The sequence below is a fragment of the Orbicella faveolata genome, unplaced genomic scaffold, assembly GCF_042242905.1.
Source record: "Orbicella faveolata isolate gen_17 unplaced genomic scaffold, um_ofav_v1 contig_34, whole genome shotgun sequence".
NCBI classification, from domain to species: domain Eukaryota; kingdom Metazoa; phylum Cnidaria; class Anthozoa; order Scleractinia; family Merulinidae; genus Orbicella; species Orbicella faveolata.
Window position 1 is genome coordinate 29,185,663 of NW_028301563.1, and position 16,765 is coordinate 29,202,427.

Below are 16,765 nucleotides of genomic sequence, written 5' to 3' on the forward strand. Positions count from 1 at the left end.
ACAAATGTTCGCTCCGAATGGGTTCTTGGTTTTGTGATACACTACACTTGAATTTCTAAACTTTTGCGTCACGCGGCATTTACATGACGGCCTACAGAGCTGTCATGATGGTTAAAGTGACTTATTTCGGGGAATTTGGCTATCTGAACAGTTCATGTCTTAGAAAAAGTATTATTTTAATGTTTTAGAGTTCCTCGAGGGATAAATTCACGCTTTTGTAGCAAAACTCGGTAACAGATGTTCCTGTTGGTTTCCGGCCGCCATGTTGGTACCCATACGGACGGGCACCAGCATGGCGTCTCCATACAAATCCCTATAAACTTGGGTAAAAATTTCCCCGCATATCTGGCATAAGAAAAATTGCTGTCACCAGAAGGTTTGGCGAGAGTCTTTGCACATTTACCTTCTTTCATTTCCTAGATTCTGGACTTAATCTATCGAACGGTTTTGATTTTTATTTTAATCTATTTTGAATGGCGTGACACTGAAAACCAGCAATAGCCCCTAATTTACCGAGAGAGACAAGAACGAGTTCGATCGACCTAATCATAATTCCAAGATGGCGGTGAAGAATTGTAAATGCTAAGCAATTTCGTCAATTTCATGACGTTCCGTTTATTTTGAAAATCTTCTGGCAGGTCGAGCCATAATTAAAATAGTCTTATAATTTACATTCTGACCGAGATTTCCGGAATTTTCTATGAACGGTAAACAAGGTTAATCTCAACGCGCAATGTATCGTCAGATTTGTTTGCCTTTTCCTTTTTGCGTACTCGGATGCTGCAGCGGGGACTAAACGGAAAAAAAAATGACACGGTCAGGGACGATCAAGAAAATTCGGATTATCTTGGCAGAATAGGCACCGACAGGAACAAAGATTACAATAAGCGGAAATGAAAATGTGAATTTCTAGGAAAGCGAGTCGATACTGTACCTGCCTTCCAGGGAAAGTTTTGTGTGGTTCAAGTTAAAATGTATAGAGAAAAGCATAACTATATGACTTACTTAGCGATTGCGCACATCCTCGGATCAGCCTGATACTAATTCAACCGGAGACAAACTGAGATTATTTTCATCTCCTCAAATCAAACGAATCTCATACCGCATGCAAAAGTATTAATAATCGAGCTGCAAGAGTACTCTATTAAAAATGCGTACACTTTTCATCGCCTGCGTCATCTCAAATGATTATACGTCTGTACTTGCAGTTATTTGGCGTCAGAACCCTTATCTATAACGAGATCTGTAGTTCAAGTTCGTCTCAAGCCTTTCTATGATTCCGTCCACAATCAGTTTGTAAATATGCGGATCCATTTTATCATACATCTCGTGACTCTTAAAATCTCGCAGCTGCAGCTGACGAGCTCTGTTGACGATTGTTCCGAGCAGTTTTTCTAACTTGTACGTCTGTGCAAACGTCAGATCATCAAGGAAGGTATTATCTGGCTTAGAAGATACCAACTCGACCAAAACATCTTCGCGCCTCTTAAAAATCTCTTCCATCTGATACTCATCAGCGAGCTTGACTAGGAAGTAGCAATTTTGATTCGTTACGGTGTTCCACGCTTTCCCAGATATATTAAGATAGATAATCAATAGAAGCTCCTTGATCTCACTTGCCTTTTTGCCTGGAAGAGGAATTTCATACGAGTTCTTGTCTTTAACCTCTGACGCAAACATTTTCTCAAACACCGGCGACCACATTGCAAGGGTATAACGATGGACATGAAGCTTCTGGTCTTCGACGACCAGAACGACATCGCTACACTTCCACGCCTCTGAGAAATCTGGTGGAGCAGCTAAATCAGGCTCGCCTGAGGTAGCTATTGCACAGAATAAGAACAGAGCGAAACGCATTCCTGTAGATATGATTCGTTGTGGCACTAGTTGAGCAGAAAATGGCGACTCACACGTACACATGCAGATTGCCTGTTTCACGTGACTTGATCACAATCATGATAGTCGCGCGACAATGAGCATGAAAATGATTCAACCAAATTAAAGGCTTTCACGCTTGAGAGACGGAGAGTCAGAAAGACGGGTGCCTTGAGTTTTCTAGATGTTTATATTATTATTTTGAAGGTTTTCAGGGCAATAATATCCGCCATGCATAATTTCCACTTGCCATTTGCTAAGTCAAAATAGCGCAGTCTTCAAACACTGCATTTAAACATTGATTGTCAAAAACTTCCTGAGTCATCAAGACACATTTTCTTCATGCATGTTTCAAAATAATTTCTGATGCCTAGCCTGCGTAATCCTGCCTCGGGTGTTCAACAGAAATGGTTACTAACACGGCAGTGTGTACTAGTCCACCAAATAGCACCCTAACCAATGTCAATGCCTCAGTTGTAACTTAAGTTCAAACGTAACTAAGGAAACCTCTAGCGTATTTCAATAGTAGAAATATTGCAGTAAAATCATTGAAATTGTGTGTAACTTGAAGAAAAAAATCTCATTAACAGTTTTCCCTAACTCTGGGGTGGATAATGAGGAGGAATGGGAGGGGGGGGGGGGGGGAGGGATCAGGGGGTCAGGGATTCGGTCAAAACCTCTATATTAAAAAAAAAAAAAAAGTTAAAAAAAATGCGACATTATAACGCGGTGTAACATGCGGGCTTAGCCGTCTAAGACTTGGTTAGCCGTGGATCGCCTTCGCCTGTCCGTATCTCGAGGCACCTTGTCTAGAATCCTGTATCCGCCCCAGCTAACTAGATAGATTTTGCGCTTAATAGTCAAGAATGAATTCAGTGTATAACCAAGACTCCGCAGTAAAGTTGGATTCCACTCAGTTCTGAGCTGAAAAGCCAAACGGTTTCACAACAGCTGGTGTACCTCCGTGGCACACTATTGAGCTGCAAAATTGTAAACAGATATAAATTTGTCACCCCTCATGCCTGATGAGGATAATAACTTTGGTGGCCCTGATTACGTCTCGTGAAAACGATCTATGAAAGCAAATTAGCTTCCCGGAGTACCATTGCCGGGAGTCAGGGCCACTTTTGTTCGAAAACCGGTTAACGTTAGCCCAAGATTAAAATTTAACCGAAGTATAAAATTCTCTTGCGTAAAAATGTTTTTCACTGGTTATGTTTTGCTTAGTTTGAGATTATTCAAACTCAAAACAAAAGGGCAAAAAATTATTTACAGAAAACATTATCGCAAAGTTACAAAACTCAAATCAAAATTTAATCGGGCTTTGAACAACCCGCCCAGTTGGATAATTACTCCACTGAACACTTTTTAAGTATCATTTTAATAGACATTACACTAAGATTTTATTACTGTACCCTTCGACATTGTCATGATCAGACTAGCTAGATTGATAAGGCAAAGTCTGCATGCGAGCCAAGTGGCCCATACACCTGGGTGGAGAGAGGCATTGTGAGAGTAAAGTGTCTTGCCCAAGAACACAACACAATGTCCCCGGCCAGGGCTCGAACCCGGACCGCTCGATCCGGAGACGAGCGCACTAACCATGAGGCCACCGCGCCTCCCCAAAGATTGATAAACTGTGCTATTTATTAGTGAGAAGTCCACAGGACTAGATCACTAGCAAAAGAAATGCAAGTGACTTAAAACTACATCTTCCACTACACCGTCTCTAAAGGCATCACAATATCCATTAAATTCTAAAATACATGTGACTTCAAGTGTAGCCGGTAAAATTAATTATCCTTGATTACAACAAGATACCGCCAAATATAACTGTTAGCTAATATATACTGACAATATTTCAATCCTCTTTTTTTTTTCTCCAGACTGTAATATTAGGGGGAAAAAATTATTTCATGGAAAATTGCGTACTACTATAATATTTGAATAATGTAGTAGATACCGCAATTGTACGCATGGTGCTGAACAGCTTACACCATCAAAATAACCACTGTAACATGTTTATCGAGCAAATGTTATCGCCGTCTACGATGCCAAAGTTCCTGTCTATGGCAAAGTTTGTAATCTTCCGTTTTAATTCCGTTAAATGCTTCGAAACTTCACTTAACCCAGGACAGAGAGGCGTCGAGCTGGAGTTGCATTTGTGTTCAGAATTGTCTTTACTTAAGGCATACAAATAATCATCGGTAGTTGGACTATTTGGGTACTTGATGTATTCGAAACCTGACGAAAAAAATAACCTAGTTTTCTTTTTTGTGTGAATGTATAGACGTTTGCGTAAATTAAGTAACCTCTGAGAACAACTAGCTTTAACTTCACTGCACTGTTTCTCGAGTCGTTCAATAATTCCTTCAGCAATCTGCAGATAATTATCTGGGTCAATCTCTCCCCGTTTGGTATGCTGCTTCAATTGTTTCAAACTTAAGCGACGAGCTTCATGTACACATGAGTTTACCAGTGTTTGTAGCTCGTAGTTTTGCCCAACGATCAGCACGGCTAATACGTCGTTTTCCTTGCGTGTTTTCACCACGGAAATCAGAAAATCTTCGCACTTTTGGGTAATGTAGGCTATCTGATATTCGCGAGCAAGATCCAACAGGAAGTAACAGTTATTACTTGAGATGACTTTCTCCTCCAACGATGGATACATCATTTGAAGCAACTCTTTAATTTCACTTACTTTCTTCCCTGGAAGCGGAATTTCATCCGAGTTCTTCTCTTTAAAGTCAGACGTGAACATTCGCTCAAACACTGGCGAACAGAAGGCAAGCGTGCTTCGATGAACATGAAATCTCTGTTCTTCAACCAAAAGTACAACATCGCCATCCCCGCCAAAAACCAAAGTTGATCACAACATTCAACTTGACAGTCTAACTATTAACTTGGCAAACATCAACATCATATTTCACTCTTCAACTTTGTACTTTGTATCACAATCATTGAAACTTTAAACATCAACTTTCAAAGTGACAGTTCAACGTTCAACTTTATCCATCAACATTCATGTTAACATGTCAATAATGATCTTGACACATGGGCTGTCAGCGAAAGATGAAGTTTGAATCTCCAAGTCGAATGTTGAATCACCAAAGGCGCACCAATCCCGCCAAAATTCAACTTGAGAATTCGACTTTCAAGTTGATAATTTAACATGAAATGTTACGTGTCAATATACGTGTTTAGCCATGAACATTGCTATTGCTGATGACGTAAATATGTTCACCATGACGTAATGTTCAATTTCTCAAAGTTGGTTTCAACCTCGTTCCCAGGGTCCTCTCTCTTCCTCCCTCGAGAAAGTAGCCTGGTTGCGGCTGGTCACGAGTCTACGTATGCCAACCAAAGCCGCACAGAGGGTGGGTCCTCAACTTAAATTTAGTCAACACTGTCTAGGGAGGTAAATGTTTCGTTGTTATACAGACATTATTTATTTTGAACGTGAAGCAAGTTGTTTGTCAGAGATCCAGCCTGACCAATGCTTCGTCGCCATGATCTGAACTTCTATGAGAAGCTAGTTTCTTGGCCGAAAATTGGACTCACCGCTAAAACAGTTTTAAAACGAAAGCCGCTGGATTTTGCAAACGCGCGACCGATGTCGCTGTTGTCAAGTTCTTCATAAAATTTCTCACAGTAAGAGAACCGAATGACCGTCAAAGTGTCGATTGGATGAATTCAATCAAATTCAAAGCTAGTCTCTTGGCCCAACACTGGACGTATCAAACTCTACACGAAGGCGTCAATGTCTCCGTTGTGATTTTGCCGATCGAAAAATATAAGCTGCTTAATCAAGTTATTAGTATTCAGCACTCAGTCGTTGTTGATGTCAAGTTCTTCGTAATTTTTTTTCGCCGCAAAAGAATGGAATGACCGTCAAACTCCCGATGGGAGTAATTCAATGAAATTCAAAACTACCTTTGTAGGCGAACGAACGACGTATTTAACTCTAAACGAATGAGTAAATACCTACGTTGTGATTTTGCCGAATGAAAAATGAATTAAATTCACCGCGCGGTTCATTTATTGTTGTGGTCGTCATTTCCAAGTTTTTTGTCAATTATTTTCACCACCACAAAGTCCAATTCAACAGAGACTGTTCAACTATCGATGGGAAAATTCAGCCAAATGCAGGGCTAACCTTTAAGACGAACTTTGATGCATTGAACTCCAATGTCGAATGAGTCAGTGCCTTCGCTGTGAGTTCGGCCGAAGTTACAAATTCCACTCCCTACTGGGCTCAGTAGGTGAGCTTAGTGGAGACAAACTTTAACTGTCCTGCCCCTCCCTCCAATCATTTTTCTGGAATCTGCAAAAAATATCTAGCGGACACGCGACCAGCCGCAACCAGGCTACTTTCTCGAGGGAGGAAGAGAGAGGACCCTGGGAATGAGGTTGAAACCAACTTTGAGAAATTGAACATAACGTCATGGTGAACATATTTACGTCATCAGCAATAGCAATGTTCATGGCTAAACGCGTATATTAACACGTAACATTTCATGTTAAATTATCAGCTTGAAAGTCGAATTCTCAAGTTGAATTTTGGCGGGATTGGTGCGCCTTTGGTGACTCAACATTCGACTTGGAAATTCAAACTTCATCTTTCGCTGACAGCCCATGTGTCAAGATCATTGTTGACATGTTAACATGAATGTTGATGGATAAAGTTGAACGTTGAACTGTCACTTTGAAAGTTGATGTTTAAAGTTTCAGTGATTGTGATACAAAGTACAAAGTTGAAGAGTGAAATATGATGTTGATGTTTGCCAAGTTAATAGTTAGACTGTCAAGTTGAATGTTGTGATCAACTTTGATTTTTGGCGGGGATGGAACTCCATAAACTTCCACGGCTCTGAGAAGTCGGGTGGACCAGGTGAAGCACTGCTTGGTTTATCCATTGCACAGTAACTCAAACAGAAGCGATGGATTACAACTGGACTGTGGAAACTCGAAAAATGGCGGATTCAATTCTTCCCTGTGGTGTGACTTCAAAGAAAGGGCTTTTACTTGGGATAGAAGAGCACAGAACGCGTTATCAGAATGACATGAGTAGAAACTAAAATTAACCACTGTAGAGCAAATTTGCGCATTAATGGTCAACTCGCAGACTCAGTAGGAGTGTGGAACTGTGGAAGTATGTCTTTAATAGTTTAGTTACAATCTTTTGAAGTCTGGAAATGTGGAAATCTAGAAATGTGGAAATATTTCTTGAGTAATTCTTACCAAGGTTGGAAGTCTGGAAATTTCAGGAAATGTGGAAATGCGGAATCTAACAATGTAGTCGAACCATGTTTCTATAGGGCGTAGAATAACATATAGAATAGCAACAACACATGACGTCATCCTCCGTTGCTGTGGTAACGTCGAAGCCAATTAAACTAGCCTGACAGAGCTTAGATAGGCAAATATTACTCGCTCAATTCTGTGGGGATTGTGATCGGAAAAATCTCGAAAATATGAGGGTGCCAGCAGAAGTTGAAACAAACACAGAAAATTGAGGATTGTAATAGACTCTTATTTTCAATTTCAAACTCGTGCACTAAGACCCAGTGACTTCAAGCTTAGATTACACACGAGTAAGGGCTAAAAGATAATTTTACGTGTATATGATGCAATGTATCATAACAATTTTTTGACATTTCTTTTTGACGCACTCGGATGTTTCTGCGAGGACTAAAGCAGAAAAATTGCACAATATGAGACGATCGAGAAAATTCGCTTTTCCTAGGAACAGGGATCAGCTGTGAGATAGGAGAAAATAACCGGAAGCATAAATACGAGTTTCTAGGAAAGCGAATTGACGCTATTCCAAGCTTCCAGGAAGAGCTTTGGGAAGTTCATGTGGCATGACTACATTCATACCTTAAACTGGTAACTCTCTCTGGCCTCTGAATTTTATTTATTTCGTTACGCTTTTCCACGTTCCCATGATATTTTTGGATAAATAATCAGTAGAAGCTCTTTGATCTCACTTGCCTTTTTGCTTAGAAGAGTAATTCCATACATGATCTTTTCTTTAAACTCTGCTGTAAGCATCGTCTCAAACACAGGCGACCACATCGAAAGAGTCGATCGATGGAGATAAAACGTCTGCCACAAGAACGATGTCGCTAAACTTCCACGTCTCTGAATTTTTACTATAGAGGATGCTATTGAACAGTAGTAAAACAGATCGAATTCTGTGATCAGAGAAAATATATGACATGCATAATACTATGGTAACTTACATGTAGTTCACCGTGTTTATTTAACGCTGATGTTAATCAAACTGTCTTTCAATTTTGGCCGTCAGATTACGGACTCTTACGGCCATGCGGTTATTCATGATTTGTTTGTGTGGCAACTAGGATTTCACTGATTGCGCTTGCACAAGTTTCAAACCTTATTTATAGATATATTTTTCGTGAAAAAAAAAAATTCACCAAGCTCAAGACATACGCTAATAGATCTTTCTTTCAATTTCATAAAAAAAGATAAAAACTGTCCCACATATATTTCCTTCAAATATAGGGGAAAAAATGAAACATAAATACAACATAACAGACACACCACATTATTTTATTAGTTCAAACCGTTCAGTAAAAACTCAAGTTGTGTACTTCATTCTACAAGTGCTCACTAGCATACAAAAGGTTAAGGTATAAAAACGTGATCTGCGCAACAGCATACGTATTATGTAATCCTACTTAAGTTAACTTTTTACATATAGTGAAATTATGCGGGGGAAAATACTAAATAGATAAAAGAGAAATTGTTTAAAAAAAAAAAACCTGACAAAAATCAATTTTCCATCTTTTCAAATGATCCTTAAAAAGGTGTTTTATTGTTAGTATTGTTACTTCGTTCCCCAAAATGATGAGCTAATACAATCAATTAAATGACTAACAAATGCCTGCCACAAAATAAGGAAAAATAGTATATATATTGAGGGCTCTTTTTTTTCTCAGAAAAAAAAAAAGAGCGAAACCTGTGCTCGAATTTTCCCAGAACATCCGATCGTCCGCCTAGAATAGAAACCAAAGCTCTCAGTTCTGTTTGAGTCAGCGGAAGTGAAATAGGAGAAATAACCGGAAGTAAAAATGCGTTTTTCTAGGAAAGCGAACATAGTCACTATTCAGAGAGCATAACTTCTCGGAAGAGCTTTCCGGAGAGTTCGTGAATAACTCCTTAGAATATAAACTTTAAAAAATAGTTGACTTGGCCAATGCAAGATTAATTATGACATTCAGCTACGACATTAGGTTTAACACTCGGTTGGCACATATCAGTCCGCCGGTTTCACTAGCTACTGATTGATCAATCGGCCAACAAAGTTTAATCTCACCCAAAACATATAATTTATATACCGTGCGGTTTACTAACGATTGGCCCTGCATAAAAAGCTGACCTAGGAAAGGGGACTATCCCACAATGTGAATTTCAATTCACCTCATGCTTTTCTACCATTCCCTCAACAATCTGTTTGTAAATGTCTGACTGTATTTCATTTTACCTGTACGTCTCATGACTTTTGAAATCATTCAGCCGTAGCTCACGAAAGCTCATAGTTGAAAGAAACGGCAGCGTAATATTAGGCGGAGGTTTTTGTCATCAATCCAATATCAAGTTAAGAGCAGTCCAGACATGAACCTTAATCAGTAAATCTTTCTTCTGAATGTCCTCGTGAATTAACGACGTCGTCGTGAGCTAGACTACATAAATAAAGTAGTTGTTAGTAGGCAAACGAACACAGCAGGAATATTGGACGGCTACTAATGGTGGTGTGTTTCTCTAAACGTTAACTCGGGAATCCTATCTTCGGAAAAGCGAATTAAGCCGGTCGCCATCCAGCACTGAAACGAGTACGTTTCATCGTGTATAGCCATTGAGACCTCATCAATAGACGTTCCGTACATCGTCTAGTTAAAGGAGCTCAGTCCCGGTTTGCGCATATTGAAAAGTTTAGCCTCAATTTTTCAAATTCGTCATTTGTAATCCGCCGTGTTAATCTTCTCCATCCTTAGCCATCCTTGTTCCTTTACGGTTTATCATTAGCTCTTCGGTGTTTTTCTATCTTATTAAACTGTTATTTTCAGGTTTCCTACCATTTAAAGGTAATTTTGTATGTGGCAAAAATAACTCAAAATACCGTGACTGAGCTCCTTTAAGATAAATCTTTGTACCCTAATCTACGATGCAAAAGTTCCTTTTTTTATGGCAGAGTGTCTAATCCGCTTTTCAATTCCTTCAAATGCTTCGCAACCTCACCTAGACCAGTATCCTTTGCTTGTAACGTGGCATCTAAATATGCACCGGCCGCCTGTGGTCCATAGTGTACTGACGGCTGATAAGGTGGCATATTCCCTTTCCTTACTGCATACTGATAAAGGCATCTGCTCGATTCAAGCAAGTTTTTTGAAAAACTAGCTTTAACATCCTTGCACTGGTTCTCGAGTCGTTCAATAATTCCTTCAGCAATCTGCAGATAATTGTCTGGGTCAATCTCTCCGCGCTTCGTGTGCTGCTTCAATTCTTTCAAACGTAAACGACGAGCTTCATATACACATGATTTTATCAGTGTTTGTAGCTCGTAGTTTTGCCCAACGATCAGCACGGCTAATACATCGTATTCCATCCTTGTTTTCACCGCGGAAACTAGAAAATCTTCGCACTTTTGAGTTATGGAGGCTATCTGATATTCTCGAGCAAGATCCAGCAGGAAATAACAGTTATTCCTTGATATGACTTTCTCCTCCAACGATGGGTACATTATTTGAAGCAGCTCTTTAATTTCACTCGCTTTCTTCCCTGGAAGTGGAATTTCATCCGAGTTCTTTTCTTTAAAGTCAGACGTGAACATCCGCTCAAACACTGGCGACCAGAAGGCAAGCGTGCTTCGATGGACATGAAATCTCTCTTCTTCAACCACAAGAACCACATCACTTAACTTCCACGGCTCTAAGAAGTCGTTTGGATAAGGTGTTTGTTTTCTTGCTTGCTTTTTTCCCCCGCCCTTGCTTGGTTGCTCCATATTGCGCAGTAGTTACACAGAAACGCTGAAGACTTCGACGAAAAATAGCGACTTATTGGCACCGCCAATTCGATTCGCTTCAGTGCTGGCGAAACAATGAATATAAAATGAATGACCGGTTTTACACGAGATTGAATAATAATTACTAAGTGTTCGAGCATCTGTAATAATGAATAGTTTTTCTTTTCTTTTTTTTTTTCCAAATAATGAATGATTGACATGTTTTGAAACATTACCATCTATTGACAAAGCTCATGCTTTATTTTAAGACACTCTGTCGACCGACCAGTTTGCTTTGCGTGCCTAGTAGGGGTATTGATTTAGAAACCCTGGATTCTAAGTTACATTGGTGATAGACGGCAGTTCGTAAAAATAAACGACAAAACATCTGAGCTTGTTGACGTGCAATTCGGAGTATCACAGGGCTCGATACTGAGGCCAGTCTTATTCAATTTATATGCAAACGACCTTAGCGACATCCATGACTGCACCGCATTCCAATACGCAGACGACACGACCTTTATTAAAGGAGTAGGTCACTCCAAAAACCGTGTATTTTTTTCCATCACCAATAAAAAGTTCACATTGAGTTGAGTTACTCACCGTTGTTTTAGCTTCTGAACTGGATGCGATCCTAATGAAAAAGAAGTGAAAAGTTCGACACCGGGAGCCGCCATTTTGAAAGGATCTTGAAGGCCAGGCCGCATATCCCTGACGTCATTCCGTCCGAGAATGTTTGTTCGTTTGAGCTTTAGTATGGCTGCGCTTGAAGCTAGAACGTGCTAGTGATTCCGGGGATGATAATAATCAAGTTGAATGGAACGATTGGTTGGAAAATGCTCTGTGGTGTACTTGTGAGAGATGTGCAACTATGCCGACGCAAAGAGAATGTGTTTGTTGCCGAGAACAGCCGGAGTAGGTCACCAAGATGGAAGGTACATTTTACAGTACAATTGCAATGAACGCAGTTAGCGGAAGAGGAAGTTTATTTTTAATTGTATATTGCTCTTAGAATTGAATTGGTGGATTAAATAAATCCCCAGTATAATGCTTTTGACCTGATTTGTCTCCATTTTTATCTTACTGGTGGTTTCATGCGGAGGGAGTTCTGGTATCACAGAAACTGACGAGTTTTCAATGGTGTGTTTAAATCGAGCGAATGCTTTCCACCTCACAAGTCCGTGTTTTTACTTATAAAATTTGGATACTTTTTGTCCGTGCTCGTACGCGTTTGCCAGGTTTCTTTACACTTATGGACTACGTGGACTCTTCTGAAATACGCAGTGACTTTACATGTAAGATGCGAAGTGAAATCGACGTCTTTGACGTGAAATGTGAAATTGACGACATTCCTTATCATTACATAAGATTTTTTGTGAAAATTGTAATTTGTATTGTTGGAAAGCTAAGCATATGTAATAGATTTTGGATAGAAGAAAAGAGTTTACGGAACTTTTACATACGTAAACATCAGCTGATGAAGGAAAATTCACTCTGGTAGTGTGTTTATCCGTATCGCATGTGTCGTGTTTACTCGCCTCGTTACTTGACAAAGCATGCAGTAAAATTAAAGCTTCATTTTTTCCCGTATATTTGCTTTCATTAGCAACTGTATTTCCCCAAAATGATGTGAATGCAAAAACACTGTCCTTAATTAATGATGAATCGTGCTGATAAAATTGAAAACAAATTGTAACACATTTCAGACAAAATATTATTTACATGCGGATATCGGATTTCGCTATAGCAGGAGTTGTTATCGGTAATTGTCGATATGTAGATAGGACTGATGTACAGTTAACTACTTCTTCCGATGTATTCCAAATCAAATTAGATAGCATTTAAAAATTTGTAAGTATTCTAACTCATCCCTGGCTGTCAAGGCCGATTATTAAACACGCTCTGATTTTGGCCCACACAAGAGATTTATACAGCGAAAAAAAAATACTTTTTCTATAAAAGAAAACCGTACCGGGTTAGTTTGAGTTGTAATTTTAAAGAAATCTGCAGGGCATTTGAAGTTCCCACGGTACCCTAAGAAATTTAATAAATCACTTCCAAAAAACGCTTGCAGTCGCTATGCATCAATGAACACGAAAACACGAAACCCTAGCGCCAGTCTACGAAATATAATGAATTAAAGCTTGTAACATAGAAGGTTTTTTTATAAATACTGGTAAGACTGGTAAATGATGAAAAGAATTTCATTCAGTCATTTTCCCTGTTATTATAGAAAAAAAAGCGGCAGACTGATTATACATGAAACTGACCCGTGATTCACGCCGTTTTAGCGTCTTTTTCGTGAAAATATATTGCCTGAGGGGTCGAAAATTTTTGGCGACTAAAATACTTGTGCTGGCGACCAAACCTGAAAACTTAGGGGCCAGCTAGCCCCAAGGTTTTTTCTTGAAATTCAAGCCCTGTAGTCCAGCGAGGAGCTTCAATTTCTTGCGTAGAAATAATGTTTACCCAATCAAGTCAACGACAGTTCTGCCGGGCAAAAATGTTTTTAAAAATGAAAAGTATAACTGATAGCTACCTCTTTTCGTTCCTTGCGATGCGCCGTTCGCTTGCCATACGTGCATTTACAAGGGCCTTCCGTTGAAAAATTGTCGGAAAGCATTTTTCTTCAATGACCTCCTTCTTGTGTTTCCAGCCACAAGATCAAATCGGTATTGAGTTTTGAAACAGTCGTCTGTGAAATGCTCGTTGCACACATACACATTTTCGAGTTTTTTTTTGGCCTGAATCTCTCATCCCGACGTAGCTGTTCGAACCACTTCTTTGGCAATTTTTTGTTCTTTTTAGGCAAGTTAAGGAAAGTCACTCCTCTTTCTCTATCCTTTTCGGTTCCGGTTTTACAGCCCGGGCCAAATTTTTCAGCTCACAACTGAATTTAGAACAGAAAAGAAGAGCATTAGCCTTTGAGCTTTGCGCCAATTCGGACGGAATGACGTCCCGAATATGCGGCCTGGCCTTCAAGATCCTTTCAAAATGGCGGCTCCCGGTGTCGAACTCTTCACTTCTTTTTCATTGGGATCGCATCCACTTCAGAAGCTAAAACAACGGTGAGTAACTCAACTCAATGTGAACTTTTTATTGGTGATGGAAAAAAATACACGGTTTTTGGAGTGACCTACTCCTTTAAACACTGTGCCTCTTCAAATCTGGACACTACCGTTGAAGAATTGAATGGCGCCATGCAAACCCTTGAAAGCTGGTCGAGCAATTCAAACTTACTCGTTAATGCAAAAAAACCAAGCAAATTAATGCTAATCACCATACACCAAATGTCAACAGTGCATAAATTAGAGGATCAAGTTCCCCTGATAAGCGCAAATGGAAACGTGTTAGAAAGAGTTACCCTGCACAAATGCGAGTGAGGTGCGATATTGCAGAATATCATTATATCAAGCATTGCTATCACTTTTGATATATCAAATTTATTGTCATACATTTCTAGCAGTTTTTAGTGATAATATCATGATATATCATTTTTGATAAAGGGTTATGATATTTTGATATTCCCACTGCTAAATGGCATGACATATCATGCTAATATCAAAATAACAAGATTGGTTGATATATGATGATATAATCAGAATATCATGATAATATCAAAATATCGATACTGATATCATAATATCATATGTTGGCCTGGATGTGACTAAGTGTGGAGGGGCTCGATACTTTGATATATCATGATAATATCAGGATATCATGGTAATATCAAAATATCGATATTGATTTCATAATTTCAAATGTTGGCTTGGATGTGACTAAGTGTCGAAAGGCTTGATATTTTGATATATCATGATGATATCAGAATATCATGATAATATCAAAATATCGATACAAATATTATAATATCAAATGTTTGCGTGGATGTCACAACCGTGAGACTACGTGTGGTGGGGCTTGATATTTTCATATGTCATGATAATATCAGAATATCATGATATCAAAATATTGATACATAGAATTCATAATATCAAATGTTTGCAAAGATGTAAGGAAGTGTAGAGGGGCTTGATGTTTTTATATTATGATAATATCAGGAACCTATAAATGTTATAGCAACAAGAAGACTCCAATTTAAACTTACTTTACAATATAATTGAAAAATGGGAAATATATTGATCTTATTCTAAAGAAGCATGTCTATTTCATGGATTGTTCATATTTTTGGTCACTGAGTTCTATTTTCTAAGTTTGTTTTTAAATCATGTTCACCTTATTACAAGAGTTGGAAGGAAAGAAAATGCTGCGAATATGTAACATCACATTTTTATATGAATGGAAACCTGTAAATCTTATAGCAATTGATGTTTATATAAGTTACAGCATAAGAAGACTCCAATAATAAAGTTACTTTATAAAATAGTTGAAAATACTTATTGGAAATTTGTTCAATTTATTCCAAAGGGAAACGTCTATTCCATGGATTGTTCATATTCGTCATCACTGAGTTTGATTTTTCTAAGTTTGTTTTTGGCCTCTGTTGGCATGTCTTCGAGGCGTCTCTTGCGAAGTAATATGCTTTTACCGTTTGCAGTGCGGTCAATGTCTCCGAGTCCCAAACTTTCCATAGACTTTAGGAAACCTTCTGCAGCCAAAGTTGGATAGCGGTTGGTTGTGTTGGGCAGTGGATTGACAGGGGGCATGAGATGGCGACCGGAAACTTCGCTGGCTTTAACTACAGTTCCCTTGTGCAGCAACACTTTCTTGACGTATTTCCCATAAAGGTCTGTGAGCGTTTCTTGTGGAAAGTAGGAGGCTAGGGTTTGGGAAGAATTCTCGGCATTGACAGGCATAGCTGATGTGCTTAGTGCTGGTTCAGGTGCATCCTGTAGTTTCTCTTCTGGTGGCATCATCGCAAACTTTGTGTCCACAACGTAATTCATAATGGTAATTGCTTGTAGAGCAGCATGTTTTCCGATGGTGGACGAAACCTGATCTTGAGTGTCATTGTGCTCATCAGTATCAAGATGTCGTTGTGCCATTTCAACAGCGTTGTCTAAGACATGAACAATCATACACACGCGTGCCATTTGACCAATCGCCTTTGCGATGATTCCGCGCCGGTTTTCGTCAAACTTGATAGAAAGTTTTCTTCGTTTGAGCTCGTCGTGATAGTTTTTAAACAGTTCGTGGGCATCTTTCTCCATTTTGTAGGTAACTGGGGCCTTGTGGAAATTACCAATGATCTCGTAGACACGTTTCAGTTGGGGGTTTGTGGTTGTGATCAAATGGTACCAATTCGTCATAATCAACATCTCGCTCTACAAGGCACACATATAGCTGTCGGTCATTAAAGCCATCGAAGTTATCTTGTGAGAGTAACTTAACAACGTAAGCAGGTTGGATGAAGCCGGTGATGTTAAGGCAAGTGGAATCCATCGTCGCTGAACCGTTTTTAAAGTCCCGTGTCCATTGCGCTCCTCCGTTAAGGGCTAGCAGTGTCTTTCGGTCCAACGTAGAGTTGGTCTTGTAATGGTCAAGCATATTGTAAAACTGAGTTAGTTCGTCATATGCACCAAGAACCTTGTTATTGTTTTGGGACCTAACTCGCAAGATGACTCAGTTTAAGAGGAACGTGTTGTTCTGGTTTGTCAACCAACGCTTCAATACTGATTTGGAGGCAGAGTTAAAACGAAAGAAGTTGTTGTAAACAGGGACATTTTCTGTAGTAGCGTTATTGAAATCATTGGAGTACTAATTGTGATGTGTTATTATGCGTGCGAAGTGAAAATAAAAGGACATTCTTAACAGACATGTTGTTGCTTTTTGCACACTGCGCTATTAAAGAGGGAGGTATATTCACGTGCTATCACTTTTCTTGAGGTAAACGCTGAAAGACAT

At 39.2% G+C, this 16,765-nt stretch overlaps 3 protein-coding genes and 1 pseudogene across 3 annotated transcripts; all 4 read right to left on the reverse strand.

The window, feature by feature from the left end:
* Positions 1–435: 435 nt before the first annotated feature.
* LOC149105681 (BTB and MATH domain-containing protein 36-like) lies at positions 436–1,918 on the reverse strand. Its single transcript, XM_089272166.1, has one exon. It carries the CDS (start codon positions 1,855–1,857, stop codon positions 1,228–1,230), a length of 630 nt encoding a protein of 209 aa, XP_089128292.1. The 5' UTR covers positions 1,858–1,918; the 3' UTR covers positions 436–1,227.
* A 1,881-nt stretch (positions 1,919–3,799) lies between these two features.
* LOC149105682 (BTB and MATH domain-containing protein 36-like) lies at positions 3,800–6,791 on the reverse strand. Its single transcript, XM_089298898.1, has 2 exons — positions 6,731–6,791; positions 3,800–4,719 (listed from the first exon to the last, which is right to left on the reverse strand). Exons 1-2 carry the CDS (start codon positions 6,789–6,791, stop codon positions 3,875–3,877), a joined length of 906 nt encoding a protein of 301 aa, XP_089155024.1. The 3' UTR covers positions 3,800–3,874.
* A 1,639-nt stretch (positions 6,792–8,430) lies between these two features.
* Positions 8,431–10,982, reverse strand: LOC149105683 (BTB and MATH domain-containing protein 36-like). The gene has a single exon (XM_089271830.1). It carries the CDS (start codon positions 10,901–10,903, stop codon positions 10,085–10,087), a length of 819 nt encoding a protein of 272 aa, XP_089127956.1. The 5' UTR covers positions 10,904–10,982; the 3' UTR covers positions 8,431–10,084.
* A 4,234-nt stretch (positions 10,983–15,216) lies between these two features.
* On the reverse strand, positions 15,217–16,765 carry LOC149105684 (uncharacterized; annotated as a pseudogene).